General features: G+C 41.8%; 1 protein-coding gene across 1 annotated transcript in view; it reads left to right on the plus strand.

The window, feature by feature from the left end:
• Positions 1–15,672, plus strand: part of ABI3BP (ABI family member 3 binding protein) — a 134,910-nt gene that overhangs the window by 57,205 nt on the left and 62,033 nt on the right. Inside the window, exons 22-29 of the mRNA XM_063127713.1 lie at positions 669–749; positions 4,884–4,925; positions 5,453–5,524; positions 6,949–6,996; positions 8,525–8,593; positions 9,921–9,989; positions 11,859–11,927; positions 14,754–14,822. Coding sequence (XP_062983783.1) covers positions 669–749; positions 4,884–4,925; positions 5,453–5,524; positions 6,949–6,996; positions 8,525–8,593; positions 9,921–9,989; positions 11,859–11,927; positions 14,754–14,822 — 519 coding nt within the window. The remainder of the gene's footprint in view (positions 1–668; positions 750–4,883; positions 4,926–5,452; positions 5,525–6,948; positions 6,997–8,524; positions 8,594–9,920; positions 9,990–11,858; positions 11,928–14,753; positions 14,823–15,672) is intronic.

Consider the following 15,672-nt stretch of genomic DNA (forward strand, 5'->3'; position numbering starts at 1 on the left):
CACCTATTCCCCCCTTCTCCATGGTGCTGTCTAAAGCAGGGTGCTTCACCCTGCCGTATGCCAGGGCAGACCCTGCTTTATGAAGAAAGTCTTCTTTCCTCGTTCCTTTCACCCATTCTCTGTCCTCCTTTGTTTATTTGAGGTTTTTTTATAGAGCTAATGGCCAAATGGGAATGGGCTGGTGGAGCAAATTAACACATTTGGCCAAGGATCTTGCATTCATACATGCAGTTCAACAGCTCAGTTAAACCGAGTGACTGGATTTAAATCAGTGTGGTCCCATTGACCCCAGTAGGACTGTATCAGCTTAAAATTAGTACTTTTACCTTGGTCAGGGATCAGCTTTAAATTTTGTAGAACCAAATGTGAACTCAATAGAATTATTCCTCAAGTACTTAGCTCATCCTTAATATATTTCACCGATCTCTTTTTTGAAACTTACTGTGAATGACATTTCATAATTGCTCATCCCCCCCTTTTCTGCACTGAAGTAAGTTTTCCTGCAGTTTAATTTTCTTCCTTAGCATGCTGTATTGGACTTCTTATTTTATTATTTTCTTCTTTCAGACTATTGATTAAGGCAGTATACCTACCATACAAGATTTTGAGTGTGTGCATTTTTAGGTCAATGGAGTATGAATTAATTCTGGACTGGGACTTTTTTTCAGCTTCTTATGAACCAAGCTCTGTTCCTTCTAAATCTAAAGAATCCAGCTATACCATGCCAGAAGTGCCAGATAGCAAACCTGGTAGAGTAACCTTTAAAAATATATTTTAGTTATTTGTGGTACAATATGAAATTGTCTCTTGATGTTACATTTGTACACTGCATTGAGAACAAACAAATATGAAATCCAGCACTTTTTAATCCATACTTTAAAAACTGTATATGTGTTAGATTTATTTATCCAGTGATGGACCAACCATTGCGGACATCTGAAAGACATACGTTTCATAGAATTGGTTTAGAACACCTCAGACACCATCACACCTGCAACCGCTATTGATGTTGTGTAAGGATTGGTTTCCACTGTTGTAACATTAATCATGCTAGCACATGGACAACATTGGATCTTTTCCTAAATATCCCAATCCAGTGGTTCCCTATGGAGACCCTGATGCACACATGGGGCCTCTTCACACATAATGCTAAGCAACCTTGGGTGTGTTTGGAAGTGAACCATGGTGGCTTCCTGTGTGGCATGGGAAGAAACCCCCACCAATGATAGCTAATTAACCACCCCAGGTAGCCACCTCCAGCAATGGGATTATGAAATCCCAGGGCTGCTTACGGTGTTGTCTATTGGGCTCCCCATGGTTTAAAATGGCAGTTCCACATGAAACCACAGTGACCATAGGGTCAGCTGCCTTGAGTGACTGCCTCTTCTGGCAATGATCTAGGCATCATGGCCAGACTCTATTGTCACTGTTACATAACAACAGAAAGAACAACTAGGAGCGGGACACCAAGGGACTAACTATGATGTGGGGGAAAGTAAGTAAACCAACCGCACCATCAGGTTCCTGGACATGTGACAGGTGCACTCATCATGGTTTGGGTAACGTTCCCTGCTCCACAGTTTCCCTACCCAGCCTTCCCCCAGTTGCATCTGAATAGGGCCGTGAAGTTCCCGCGTGCACAACCAGCTTAAGGCAAACTAGACTTGTCTAAACGTGTCACTTGTGGATGCATACCTTTTTTCCTTTTTTAAAACAATTCATAGTAGGCATAGGGCAATTTTCAATGGAACCTTTCCTTTCTCACTAGAACCCTAACAAAAATTGCCCTTCTGCAACTGCTTTTAGCCCTGCGTGGGAAGCTTTTATGACTGCCAATGGAAGCTTGCCTCCTGGGCATAACAGCAGCATGAGATGGGAAATTTTGTCAGGACTGCAGTGCAGGAGAAAGTCGGTCATTATTACATAAGTTTTAAAAGTTGTTTGCCATATTTTAAGAAGCACAAGTTCAAAAGCCGTTTGGGCATGTGGAATTAGTCTCCGAATTCTTTGGTTCCAGGCCTTATTAAACATACTTACTAGAGCATAAGCCTCACTGAAGACAGTAAACTCACTTCCAAATAAATATGCATAAGACTACACAGTCTTTAAAATGAAGAACACTTGCACCATACTCCACAGAGGTAGCCATAAACATGCTTGAATGATTTGCTCCCCACCACTATGCCCAGCTTCAACTGAAGCAGATCATTTTTCTTCTAAGTTTTCCACAGCACAAGAACTTGCATTTAATAAATCTCATAACTATGTGATTTTTTAAATGGTGTCTAATAAAACCCTATGTGATGGGGTTGTTAGTGACTGTATTGGTGATGGGTGAAGAGATAGTATGGAAAATCATAAGCAGTTGAGTAGCAACCAAAACAGAGAGAAGCTCACACTAATGGATGTCTGAACAAGGCACACAAAGCAGAGGGCAGCTCACAGAGCACCATGCTGGTGCACTGTTAAAAAATGGCCAGCAATGCCCTCCCTAACTATGGGCTTATACTACATGTCTTCTCTAAGGCTGCCTTCAGCATGATGGATCACAAGTTATGCAGGCTTACACTACACCAAACTGGTTCCTAACTTACTATTTGTTTTCAGATTAAATCTTTGGCAAACTATTATATAGAAAGGTATGTTGTCACAATGAATATAGATAATTGGCATTTGAGTTCTACTATGTCTTCTGTTTCCTCACAAGTCGTCACATGTTCATGTTTTGTGTGAATGTATTAACGTGTATAGGATCAATTTTAGTCACGCACATAAGCACTTTCAAACAAAGCCATGACATGAATGGAAATAATGCGTATCAACTTAACTTGAATGAGGCACATTGCTACATAAAATCTGGTATCACAAAAGGGCAAAGAACAGAGTTTGACTGAACAGTAGCATATTTATAGTAGCAGAGATCATTTCTTGCATCTTGACATAGACTCTCTCTGTAGGCAATTGTATCATATAATTGTAAGCTGAAAGTTTTAAATATAATTTTCTCTCATTTCAGTTGGATGATATAATGTTTACACATGTGTGAACAATAGCTGCCTGTTAATCCACAAATATTTATGTAACTGTCTTTTCGTTACAACACATCAGAGAGTTTTTGCAGTCGCCTTATATGTGCAACTAAAGCCTCAACCAAGTTGTGGTATACAGACCATTTTCTTTTCTGTATCCCAGCCCTGTGAATGCCAAATACAGTACCGGGAGAAACAACATACACATTAGGATAAAGCACAACAAACCAATAGACATCAAACTAGATACTGCTAGTACCAGCCACAGACAGACCATTGTGTGCCTGTAGCCCTCTTCACACATTCATTTTTTCCATGTTGAATAAACGCATGAGGAAAGCTTCATCTCAGCCCCTCTGTCATCACATTCATCACCTTGTGTGCATGGAGAGCGGCAGTCTGAACAGGAGAGCCTCTTGTATTCATGGGGCCTCTCCATCCAACAGGGCATCCTCTTGTATCTGTGGGGGCTCTCCATGCAATGAGGAACCCTGATTTTCCAGGGGTCCTCATTGCATGGAGAGCCCCCACAGATACAAGAGGATGCCCTATTCAGACTGTTGCCTTCCACATGTACAGGTCAATGGAGGTGATGTTGGAGGGGGGCTGGGTCTGAAGGCGCTCCTTTCCTCACACGTTCTCACACAGAAGAAGGAACACCTGAAGAGGGCTTATGTACAACATAGAATTATGTACAACCTGATCCAGAACCACTCTTAAAGCTCTGGTGGCACAACTACAGATATTCCATAGAGGCCATCTTAGTCCACTTCCTGTCTGGATTCTTAGCCATCCAGGTCTAATCATTTTGACACTTCATATTTTTAGAACGTGAACAATCATATGTTTTAGCTTAAGAGTGTCAAGCAAGCACAGGCCTGACTTATAGTTAACAGTTTAACTATTTAACCATTTCATCCTTTCCAGGCATACTTGAAAAATGTGGAGGGCAGTTTTGATTGAATAACAGAACAAATCTAGTTCAAATCAAGATAATTAGGATGTATGGGTCTCCCAACGAGATTAATTTCAGTGTTAGGATGAAGAAGGTATTAGATGTTTATGTATTTCTTTAAAATATTTCTAACCTGCCTTTCCCATTGTCAGGAAAACATAAAATTAAAAAATAAATTTTTTTAGACACTGATAATTAGAAAATAGAATGACAACATAAAAAACAACCAGCCACAGCATAGAAGGTGACCTCTATCTCAAGACTGCCTTCAAGGACATGGTTGGGCACCTCTTGAGGGCCCATACCCAAGTAGGGGCCCACTGACAAGAGACCCTTGGAGGGTTCCCCCCCCTTTTTTTTTTACCATTGCAGCCTGCTTGTTTACCTGCTTCTCACTCTGGCCCGGACAATGGTGATGGTGAGAAGGAGGAGCAGTAGATGCTACTGCCTACTGGCTCATTGCCTCCCTGCCTTTCAAGCAAGCAAGTGCTAGCAATGATGAGAAAGACAATGTGGAGCAATAGCAGTTGCTGACAAAGGGAGTAAGAATATAGACACAATAACTGAGGGAGCCTATTGGGGTGGGGAGTCTTCCCCATGGGCCCAAAGAAACCTGGAGCTGCCACTGCCCCATCCAACTATCCCAAGGCCTTCTCTAAGTAATGGACATTATAAAAACACCTAAATCTTAAAAGGGAGGAACATACTTCCTGAGATAGGTTATTCCGTAATCGATGATGATGATGATGATGATAATGATTTTCAAAAGTTAACTGACCTAGTTCTAAGATTTTGTGTGAAACCCTACTTTTAATGTACCTGTACTTCAGTTAATGTAGTAGTTAAATTCATTCTGAAAGGTTTTCCTCATTTTAATCGTTCCTTTTTTCCCGGTACAGTCTTGGACCCTATTACATTTAGCAATGAACTTCCAACAGTAGGTAATGGTGTTTTCCTAGTGCACTGACTGATCTTCTTATTTTACTTTCTTGTCTCAGAAACCATTTGCATTTTCTCCCTCTGCAAGATCATCTAACATCATCCATTTTTTTCCATTAAAATTCAAACTTTCTCTAGGTATGTTGTTCATTTAGCATTGAAGACCTTTAACCATTTTATTTATTGTTCCACAGCATTGCTTTTTCTTTCCTTGCACAGTGAGTCTGTCACCTCTGAAAACAGCTGGAAGTAGCCATGTTACGCTGCAGTCCAGTCTTCAATGTTTGTGATTCATTTGACTTTTAAAGCTGGGATCCAGAAATTGCCATGAATCACATAATGCACCTATGCCAACCTTTATACACATATTAAGGCGATCCTTTCTTCTCAAGTCTTTTGTGTGGCTGCCTTTGTACACTTCTTATCCACAGCATGATTTTGTTCCTTCACCTGCATCTTCAAATCTGAAATGCCAGATCTGTGCTTATACATGGCTTAATAATTTTGAACTATTTTCTCTCTCTTTCAGCTCCAGAAACCAAACATCATGTTCCCAGCCCTAAAACAACAATTAGCCCTCATGTGGTACATACCAAACCTGGTAAATTTTCTAAACCATCATGTTTAAATTGCATGCGTGTGTGAGTGTGTGTGTGTGTGTGTGTGTGTGTTTTAAATTAGTATATATAATATGTCAAAATACAAAGCTGGCTCCAGGACCTAATCTACACCAAGCAGGATATTGCACTATGGAAGTGGTATGAAAGCAGTATATAAAAGGCAGGAGCCACAACCAGCAGGATATAGCACTATGAAAGCGGTATATGGTATGTGTCAATGGGCCCCAACAGTTGTCAGTGCACTTCAATACCGCTATAAAGCAGTAGTGTGGCCCCTGCCTTTTACATACCGCTTTCATACCGCAAGATCCTGCTTGGTGTAGATTAGGCCCAGGTTTTTGAGGATTTGGGGACAAGTCAGCTTTCCTCAGTGAGACCACCTTCTCACTGCTATTGTCACTATCCTCTGCTGTTCCTCATCCTTTTTCTTGTTATTGCTACAATTCGCTTGCTTGACAGGCAGAGAGCCAGTGAGCAAATAGCAGTAACTACAACTCCCCTTCTCACCCATCACCATTGTCTGGGCCAGAGTAAGAGGCAAGTGATCAAGCAGGGTGAAGACAAGGAGCAAGTCCAGGAGTCAACCCCTGTTGGGGGGGTCAATTTTTGTCAGGTGCCCAACCATACCAGCCCTTGACACTGGCCTTGATCAAACAGCATTGGTGCAGCCTTGCCCTCAGGCAATCCCACTCCGCTGAAAGAGAGTTATGGATGTGTAACTGCTTGTATTCATTAGTACCCTAGCACGGACCGAAGGCATTTCCCCTTGTGCAAGAGTGGGGACTCTGATTTTTCCTAATTCCCCTCTAGTTTCAGGCCTCCACCAAACACCAAATCTGGAGGGTGTTTTTAAAAAGACATGGATGCTAATAGAAAGACATGGATGCTAATAGTAGATATTGATCATCATAATTATGCACTAGTTCTATTACAAGTTTCTGTTGTCAAGATCATACCTACCCCTGCCATTGCCATTTGCCACTTCCATTCCTAATTATTACTGCCAATCCTTTACCATTTTCCTTCCTTCCCCAACCTGGTTTGTGCATTACAGTTACATGTAGAATTTCCAATGGTTCGAAACTATTTTTGAAAGAAACTCATTGAAAATACACTTTAATAAATAAATAAATCCAGTAATCTATTTTTTTACAAATACATCATCGGAGCTTGATTTTTCTTTAGTAAAATTTAACCAGCAGAAATAAGTAATATTTTCAGAGAAAATTATTATTTACCTTTGTGTTTTCATTATATTATTCATTTTGTATTTTTGCTGCTTGTTGTATTGTATTATCTTTATTTTTACATTGTTTTTATTGTTGTGATGTTTTGTTAGATGCTGTGACAAGAATGGTGGGATAAACATTTTTAAAATATTTTTTAATGTTTTGTTTCTGTACAGTCCTGAATATTATTGCACTTAGAACTGAGCCACCAAAGACAGAAATGGGTAATGATGTTTCATTAAGCTGACTTTATAGACTTGTTCAGTTGTTGTTGTTGTTGTTGTTGTTGTTGTTGTTGTTGTTGCACTCTATATCTGGGTCACTATTGTGGATGAAATCCTAGGTACACTGTATTTGGAAGTCACCCCCATAGCACCAATAGCATTGAAGTGCCCACTAAGAAGTCCAGGTTTATAAATGCAAGATATATTATTTTCAAATGAAAATAAAGATTCTTCAGTCTTTTTAAAAAAAGTTAGTAAAATTTCCCCCTTTCTTTTTGTAGATTTTTCCTGGTCCATGATATTGCAACTAAATGAATTGTTTAGTCGGAGATTAGGTTACTACTGATATTTTTAAAATTGAGCCCATGTTAAGACACTAGGGCTGTTCACACAACACACTAACCCACATTCAGTGGTTGAATGTTTTGAACTGTAGGTTGTTTGTTGAACTGTGGGTTAGGATGTTGTCTGAATGCAGCTAGGGTTGCTCGTTAACCATGCAGTGTGGCTTGTTATATTTAATTATTTATTTTATTTATTAAGACATTTGTATCCCACCCTATATCACAAGGATCTGAGGGCAGCATTCAGATAAAACCATACAACCAATATAAAACAATAAATATACACAGCTAAAAACAAATTAAACCGTTAATAAGCTAAAACCAGTACAGAACTTAAAAACAGTAGAACCAATTAAAACAATTAAAACTATGTACAGGCTTGGTGAATTTAGCCATCAAAGGCTTTGTTAAAAAGCCATGTCTTAACTTGGCATCAGAATGAAACCAGTGCCGGTGCCAGTCAGACCTCCAAGGGGAGGGCATTCCACCCTCAACAATCCAACAGCAAACCATGGGTTCTCAGTCATTTGTTGAGAAAAATAAGCCACACTGCATGGTTAACAAGACAATCTGGCTGTGTTCAGACAACACAATAATACACGATTCAACAAACAAACCATGGTTTGTTGCAACCCACATTCAACCACTGAGTCTGAGTTAGCATGTTGCATGAACAGGCCCTCTGTGTGTGATTTAGGGAACTAGGGCTGCTATGCTAACTTTAAGACCTCTTTCAGCACATTCCTTAGGGCCATCTTCTCCTCCCCCAATTTTTTGACTGAAACTCTAAATACGAACTGCAGGCAAGGTATGCTCTACCTTGTCATCCCCCTCCTTCAACCCTACCATGATTGCTCTAGCCCTGGGGCTGAGCAAAATTAAGGATAAGTATTAAGAGTAGTATGGATCTCCCTGAATCAGCATTTGTGTTTGATTGTCTTGATCACTGCCCCAAAGGCATCCAAGCAGTTTTATCCATGTAGAGCAGAACACATTTTTTTCTTTTAAATTCCTTTGCACATCTCTCTTTGTTCCTCCTTCATAATCTATAATGTGAATTTATACTCTTTCCCCATGCAGTCAGATGCATGCCGCATCTACGTATCCTCAATGCATCTGGTGTGAGGCTCAAATTTCTGAACAATGAACCCATTTATAACGTGCATCCTTCATTTTATTTCCAGAAGAGAAAGACCCTGTGCCTTTGAGACCTAAAACTCAGCTCGATCCTGACGTGCCACAGACCAAGCCTGGTAAATTCATCTCTGCTTTGCATGACTTTTGTTTTTATACAGTCCCGAAAATGATTACACTTTGAACTGAGCCATCAAAGACAGAATTAGGAGTGATGTTTCACTAAAATGTCTCTACAGGCTTCTTCAGTTGCCTTTGCACTCCATGAGCGTCATCAGACAGGGGGGAAATCCTGTTTCCTTACAATCACTTCCCCCCGCCCCGCTTCTGTCCCACGATGCTTCCTCTTTACTTCCTCTTTCTTCCCCCATGTGAAGAAACAATGACCATTTGGCCCATTCAGTGGGTGTTTTTATCACACTTCTTTTCCTGCACACAGCAGGAAATGGCAGCATGTTTCGCTTCCCCCCAAAAAATCGGATTTACCAGGGTCTTATTTGTTGTGGAAAGAAGACCAGAAAGAGTGGGAGATGGGAGGGAGGCAGATGACATTTTATTTATTTATTTATTCATTTAATTACATTTATATACCGCCCCACAGCCGAAGCTCATCATCAAAACAAGTAATGAGCATGCGAAAAAATTCTCTTCTCAGGATGCTCCTCATCTGTGTCTCTGGGCACCTCTACGTGAAGGGTTTGCCCCAGGGTGGCTTCGCAGTAGTAGCAGGTCATCTACATGACATAGCTGCCATTAGGAAGCCATCCTGGGGCAAACTCCAGAAACACCGCTGAAAAAAATTGGGCACTTACCCCAACTTTTTTGGCAGTGGAGGCTTGTCACAGACCATGGCACCCCCTGATTGGTCACCATGGGTTGGACAGGGAAGGGGGAGGAGCTCAGGAGAGCCCTGTGCCCTGTGGAAAATAATAATAAAAAATGGGCAGGAGGGGAGGAGAGGAACGAGCCCTGCGTCTCTTTAAAAATTAAAAATTAAAAAACGGGGGGAGGAGAGGAACAGGCAGCTGGAGAGAGGTCAGAAGGCCTCTCCTCATCTTCCTCTGGCTGCCTCATTCCTGCCCCTTGTTCCTTTCCCCCTCAAGTGCCATAAGGAAAGTTCGCACTTGCGTTCCTTCCCGTGCCGATGCCAGGAAGGAATGCAAGTGCGGGATCCAGGCACCTTAGGGGCACTACTGTGGTGAGATCCCAGATATATTGTATGTGGAAGTCACCCACATACAGTGGCATTGAAATGCCCACTAAGAAGTCCAGGTTTAGAAATGCAAGATATACTGGTTATTTTCAAATTCTTTAAAAAAGAGTCTTCAGTCTTTTTTCTTTTCAAATTAGTTAGTAATCTTTCCCCCTTTCTTTCTAAGAAGTGTGAGGCCCACATTTCTGAACAATGTTCCCATTTGAAACTTGCATTCCTCATTTCATTTCCAGAAGAGAAAGACGCCGTGCCTTCAAAACCAAAAACTCAGCTCAGGCCTGATGCGCCACAGACCAAGCCTGGTAAATTCATCTTTACTTTACATGACTTTTGTTTTCATACAGTCCCAAAAATGATTGCACTTAGAACTGAACCATCAAAGACAGAAATGGGAATGATGTTTCATTAAGCTGTCTTTATAGGTTTGTTAGGTTGCATTTGCACTCTATGAACTCCATCTGACAAGCGTTTTATTACACGCTCATTACTGGGCACTCACAGAGTTTTGCGGGTCCCTCTTATGATGTCGTCTGCCTTCCTCAAACCTCCTGCCCCTTCTAGCCTTCTTCACACAACAAACAACCACCCCAGTAAGTCCAACTTATTTTTAAAGATGGAAGTTGCCTCTATCTCCTGCTGTGTGCAGGAGAAGCAGCTCGATCAAAATGGCCCACTGAAGGGGCCACTTGCACGTAGTTTACTTCCTCTTTCAAAAGAGGAAGTAAGGAGGGACAAATGCATGGGCAGAGAAGCAACAGTAAGGAAATGTGATTTTCTCCTTGTGATGATGCTTTATATCTGTGTCTGTATTATTGGTGAGTTCCTAGGTACGAAAGCACCCCAATAGCATTGAAGTCCTGGGCTAAATCTGCACTACTGTTTTTTAGCAGTATTAAAGTGCACTGATAACTGTTGGGGCAAAATCCACATTAATAATAATAATAATAATAATAATAATAATAATAATAATATATTTATTTGTTACCTGCCTCTCCCTCTGGATCGAGGTGGTGTACAACACAAATAAAAACACCATAAAGTACATACAACTAATTCAAACGTTTAAAACCAGTGCATCATTAAAAGCAGCACACCATTAAAAAAGGCATCTTAAAATTCAACTGGGTAAGCCTGCCGGAAGAGATCAGTCTTTATGGCTTTCTTAAATTCTGGAAGACTGTTAAGTTGATGAATCTCTCCCGGCAAGCCATTCCACAAACTGGGAGTGGCAGAAGAAAATGTCCTCTGGGTAATAGTTGTCAGCCTTGTTTTTGTTGGCTGGAGTAAATTCTTCCCAGAGGACCTGAGTGTGCAGGGCGGATTGTATGGGGGAAGTCAATCCCGCAGGTAGCCTGGACCCAAACCTTTAAAGGTGATAACCAACACTTTATACTTCACCCAGAAACTAATTGGCAGCCAGTGAAGAGATTTTAAGACTGGTGTGATGTGGTCAACCCAGGTGTACCGGTGACCAACCTGGCTGCCATATTTTGAACTAGTTTAAGTTTCCGGACTAGGCACAAAGGTAGCCCTATGTAGAGCGCATTGCAGAAGTTGAGCCTCGAAATTACCAGCACGTGCACGTCTTTAGGTCTTCTGACTCTAGGAAGGGGCGCAGCTGGCGTATCAGCCAAAGCTGATAGTAGGCACTCCTAGCCGTCGCATCTATCTGGGCTGTCATTGGAGCGACAGATCCAGAAGCACCCCCAAGCTGCGAACATAGTCTTTCAGGGGAAGTGTCACCCCATCCAGAACTGGTTGACACACCTCCAAACCCAGGTTATGACCTTTGACAGCAACCACCTCCATCTTGTCTGGATTCAGCTTCAGTTTGTTTTTCCTCATCCAGCCCATTACCGCCTCTAAGCATTCATTCAGAGAAGACACACTATCCTTAGCTGACGCTGTTGTTGAAGGCATAGAGAACTATATTTGGGTGTCATCAGCATACTGATAGCACCCTGCCCCGTTTAATAATTTGACACAAGGTTTAGATCGTCTCCAGGTTTATAAATGCAAGATATACTGGTTATTTTCAAATCAAAATAAAGATTCTTCAGTCTTTTTTTCAAGTTAGTTAGTAAACTTTCCCCTTTCTTTCTATGGAGCAACAGGCCCAGCTCTCCGAACAATGTACCAATTTATAACGTGTGTCCTTTATTTATTTCCAGAAGAGAAAGACCTTGTGCCTTCAAGCCCTAAAACTCGGCTCAGCCCTGATGTGCCACAGACCAAGCCTGGTAAATTCCTCTTTGTTTTACATGACTTTTGTTTCCATACAGTCCAAAAAATGATTGCACTTAGAACCGAGCCGGCAAAGACAGAAATGGCAGTGATGTTTCACTAAGCTGTTTCTATAGGCTTGTTCAGTTGCCTTTGCACTCTATGAGCATCAACAGAAAGGGGGGAAATCCCGTTTCCTTACCATCTCTTTCCCATCGCTTCTATCCCATGATACTTCCTCTTTCTTCATGTGGGGGAAGAAAGAGGAAATAAATAATGACCACTTGGCCCATTCAGTGAGAGTTTTTATCACACTGCTTTTCCCGCACACAGCAAGAAATGGCAGCATGTTTCACTTCCAAAAAAAATAATCAGTTTTACTGGGCCAGATCTACACTACTGCTTTAAGACCCATGGACTCGCCAGGTGTACTGTCTCCCTGGAGCACAGATTAGAGACGTGACTGAAGGGTTACCGAAGCTCATAAAGCCCACGGACACATACCCCTTTCTTCTCATCCATGTGGGAACAAATGATGTCACCAAGCAGAGCTACGAAGAAATCATTTCAGACTTTGAAGCTCTGGGAAGGAAACTGAAGAACTTTGGGGCCCAAGTAGTTTTCTCATCCATCCTCCTGGTTCTTGGAAGAGGATTAGAAAGGGAAAGAAAAATACTCCGGATGAATGACTGGCTACGAAGATGGTGCCGACATGAGAGTTTTGGATTCTGGGACCACGGGCTACGCTACTTGGAAGATGGACTGCTGGCAAGGGATGGGTTGCACCTCACAAGGGCTGGAAAGAATGAGTTCGGCCACAGCATGAAGAACTTGATCAGGAGGGCTTTAAACTGAATCTCACGGGGGCGGGAGACGTAAACTTCAAGGCAACAATGGATGAAGGCCCATGCACCACAGTACAGAGAACAGCTCCAATAGTGCCCCAAAATAGTGTCCACAACAATGTAGGAGCAAAGCCAGACTAGAAAACACATGGTCTTCGATGTCTATATACTAATGCCCAGAGCATGGGAAACAAACAGAACGAAGTTGAACTTTTATTACATGAAGGCAAATATGACCTGATAGGTATAACTGAAACTTGGTGGGATGACTCCCATGACTGGAATATAGCAATTGAAGGATATAACTTGTTCAAAAAGAACAGAAGAAATAGAAAGGGAGGCGGAGTTGCACTATATGTTAAAAATACCTATCCCTGCACAGAAATACAGGCGGATCAGAATGGGAGCCCCATTGAGAGCACCTGGATTAAAATAAATGGAGCAAGGAATAAAAAGAACATGATACTCAGAGTCTACTACCGACCACCCAATCAAGGAGAAGACATGGACAAAATTTTTGAGAAACAAATTGCCAGTGTTTCAAGGAAGTGTGATGTAGTAGTGATGGGGGACTTCAATTACCCTGATTTTTGTTGGGAGATAAATACTGCCAAAAGCGGCCCTTCCAAGAAATTCCTGACATGTGTGGGTGATAACTTTCTCCTACAGAAAGTGGAGGAAGGAACTAGAAGATTGGCAATCCTTGACTTGATATTGACCAATAGGGATGACTTAGTGGGTAAAGTGGCAGTTACGGGAACTCTGGGGGAAAGTGACCACGTCATACTTAAATTCTTGATTATAAAGGAGACAAAAGCTGGACAGTGGAAATGCTGTGGACGTCACATATCTTGATTTCAGCAAAGCTTTGACAAAATACCACATGACATTCTGATTAACAAACTAGCTAAAAGTGGGCTAGATGGAACAACTATTAGGTGGATTCACAGTTGGCTACAGAATCGGACTCAAAGAGTACTTATCAATGGAACCTTTTCAAACTGGGGAGAGGCATCGAGTGGGGTACCGCAGGGCTCAGTCCTGGGCCCAGTGCTCTTCAACATTTTTATTAATGATTTGGATGAGGAGGTGCAGGGAACGCTGATCAAATTTGCAGATGACACAAAATTGGGTGGGATAGCTAATACCCTGGAAGACAGAAACAAACTTCAAAGTGATCTTGATAGGCTGGAGTGCTGGGCTGAAAACAACAGAATGAAATTTAATAGGGATAAATGCCAAGTTCTACATCTAGGAAATAGAAACCAAATGCACAGTTACAAGATGGGGGATACTTGGCTCAGCAATACTACAAACGAGAAGGATCTTGGAATTGTTGTAGATCGCAAGCTGAATATGAGCCAACAGTGCAATATGGCTGCAAGAAAGGCAAATTCTATTTTGGGCTGCATTAATAGAAGTATAGCTTCCAAATCACATGAGGTACTGGTTCCTCTCTATTCAGCTCTGGTTAGGCCTCATCTAGAGTACTGTGTCCAGTTCTGGGCTCCACAATTCAAGAAGGACGCAGACAAGCTGGAGCTTGTTCAGAAGAGGGCATCCAGGATGATGAGGGGTCTGGAAACAAAGCCCTATGAGAGAGACTGAAGGAACTGGGCATGTTTAGCCTGGAGAAGAGAAGATTGAGGGGAGACATGATAGCACTCTTCAAATACTTAAAAGGTTGTCACACAGAGGAGGGCCAGGATCTCTTCTCGATCCTCCCAGAGCGCAGACACAGAATAACGGGCTCAAGTTAAAGGAAGCCAGATTCCAGCTGGACATCAGGAAAAACTTCCTGACTGTTAGAGCAGTATGACAATGGAATCAGTTACCTAGGGAGGTTGTGGGCTCTCCCGCACTAGAGGCATTCAAGAGGCAGCTGGACAACTATCTGTCAGGGATGCTTTAGGGTGGATTCCTGCATTGAGCAGGGGGTTGGACTCGATGGCGTTGTAGGCCCCTTCCAACTTTGCTATGCTATGATTTCATTTCCAGAAGAGAAAGACCCCGTGCCTTTGAAACCTAAAACTCAGCTCAGCCCTGATGCGCTACAGACCAAGCCTGGTAATTTCATCTCTGCTTTGCATGACTTCTCTTTTTATGCAGCCCTGAAAATGATTGCACTTAGAACTGGACCATCAAAGACAGAAATGGGAATGATGTTTCACTAAGCTGTCTTTATAGGCTTAATCAGTTGCATTTGCATTCTATGAACTGCATCAGACAAGCGTTTTATTGCACGCTTGTTACTGGGCACTCACGGATTTTTGCGTGTCCCTCTCATGATGTCATGTGCCTCCTGCATGCCTCCTGTCCCTTCTAGCCTTTTTCACACAACAAAAAAACATCCCAGTAAGTCCAACATATTTTTAAAGACGGAAGTTGCTTCTATCTCCTGCTGTGTGCAGGAGAAGCAGTGTGATCAAAAAGACCCACTGAACGGGCCACGTGCATGTTGTTTACTTCCTCTTTCAAAAGAGGAAGAAATGAGGGACAAACACGTGGGCAAAGAAGCAAGGGTAAGGAAACACGATTTTCCCCATGTGATGACACGCTATATCTGTGTATCTGTTATGAGTGAGTTGCTAGGTACATTATATTTGGAAGTCACCCCCATAGCATTGAAGTGCCCACTATAGCAGTATTGAAGTGCACTGATAACTGTTGGGGCGCAATTCACATTCCATACACCACTTTCATTGTATTATATCCTGCTTAATAATTTGACACAAGGAATAGATCATCTCCAGGTTTATAAATGCAAGATATACTGGTTATTTTCTAATCAAAATAAAGATTCTTCAGACTTTTTCAAATTAGTTAGTAAGCTTTCCCCTTTCTTTCTATGGAGCATCAGGCCCAGATCTCCAAACAATGTACCAATTTATAACTTGCATTCTTCACTTTATTTCCA

This window comes from Elgaria multicarinata, chromosome 5, assembly GCF_023053635.1.
Source record: "Elgaria multicarinata webbii isolate HBS135686 ecotype San Diego chromosome 5, rElgMul1.1.pri, whole genome shotgun sequence".
NCBI lineage: Eukaryota > Metazoa > Chordata > Lepidosauria > Squamata > Anguidae > Elgaria > Elgaria multicarinata.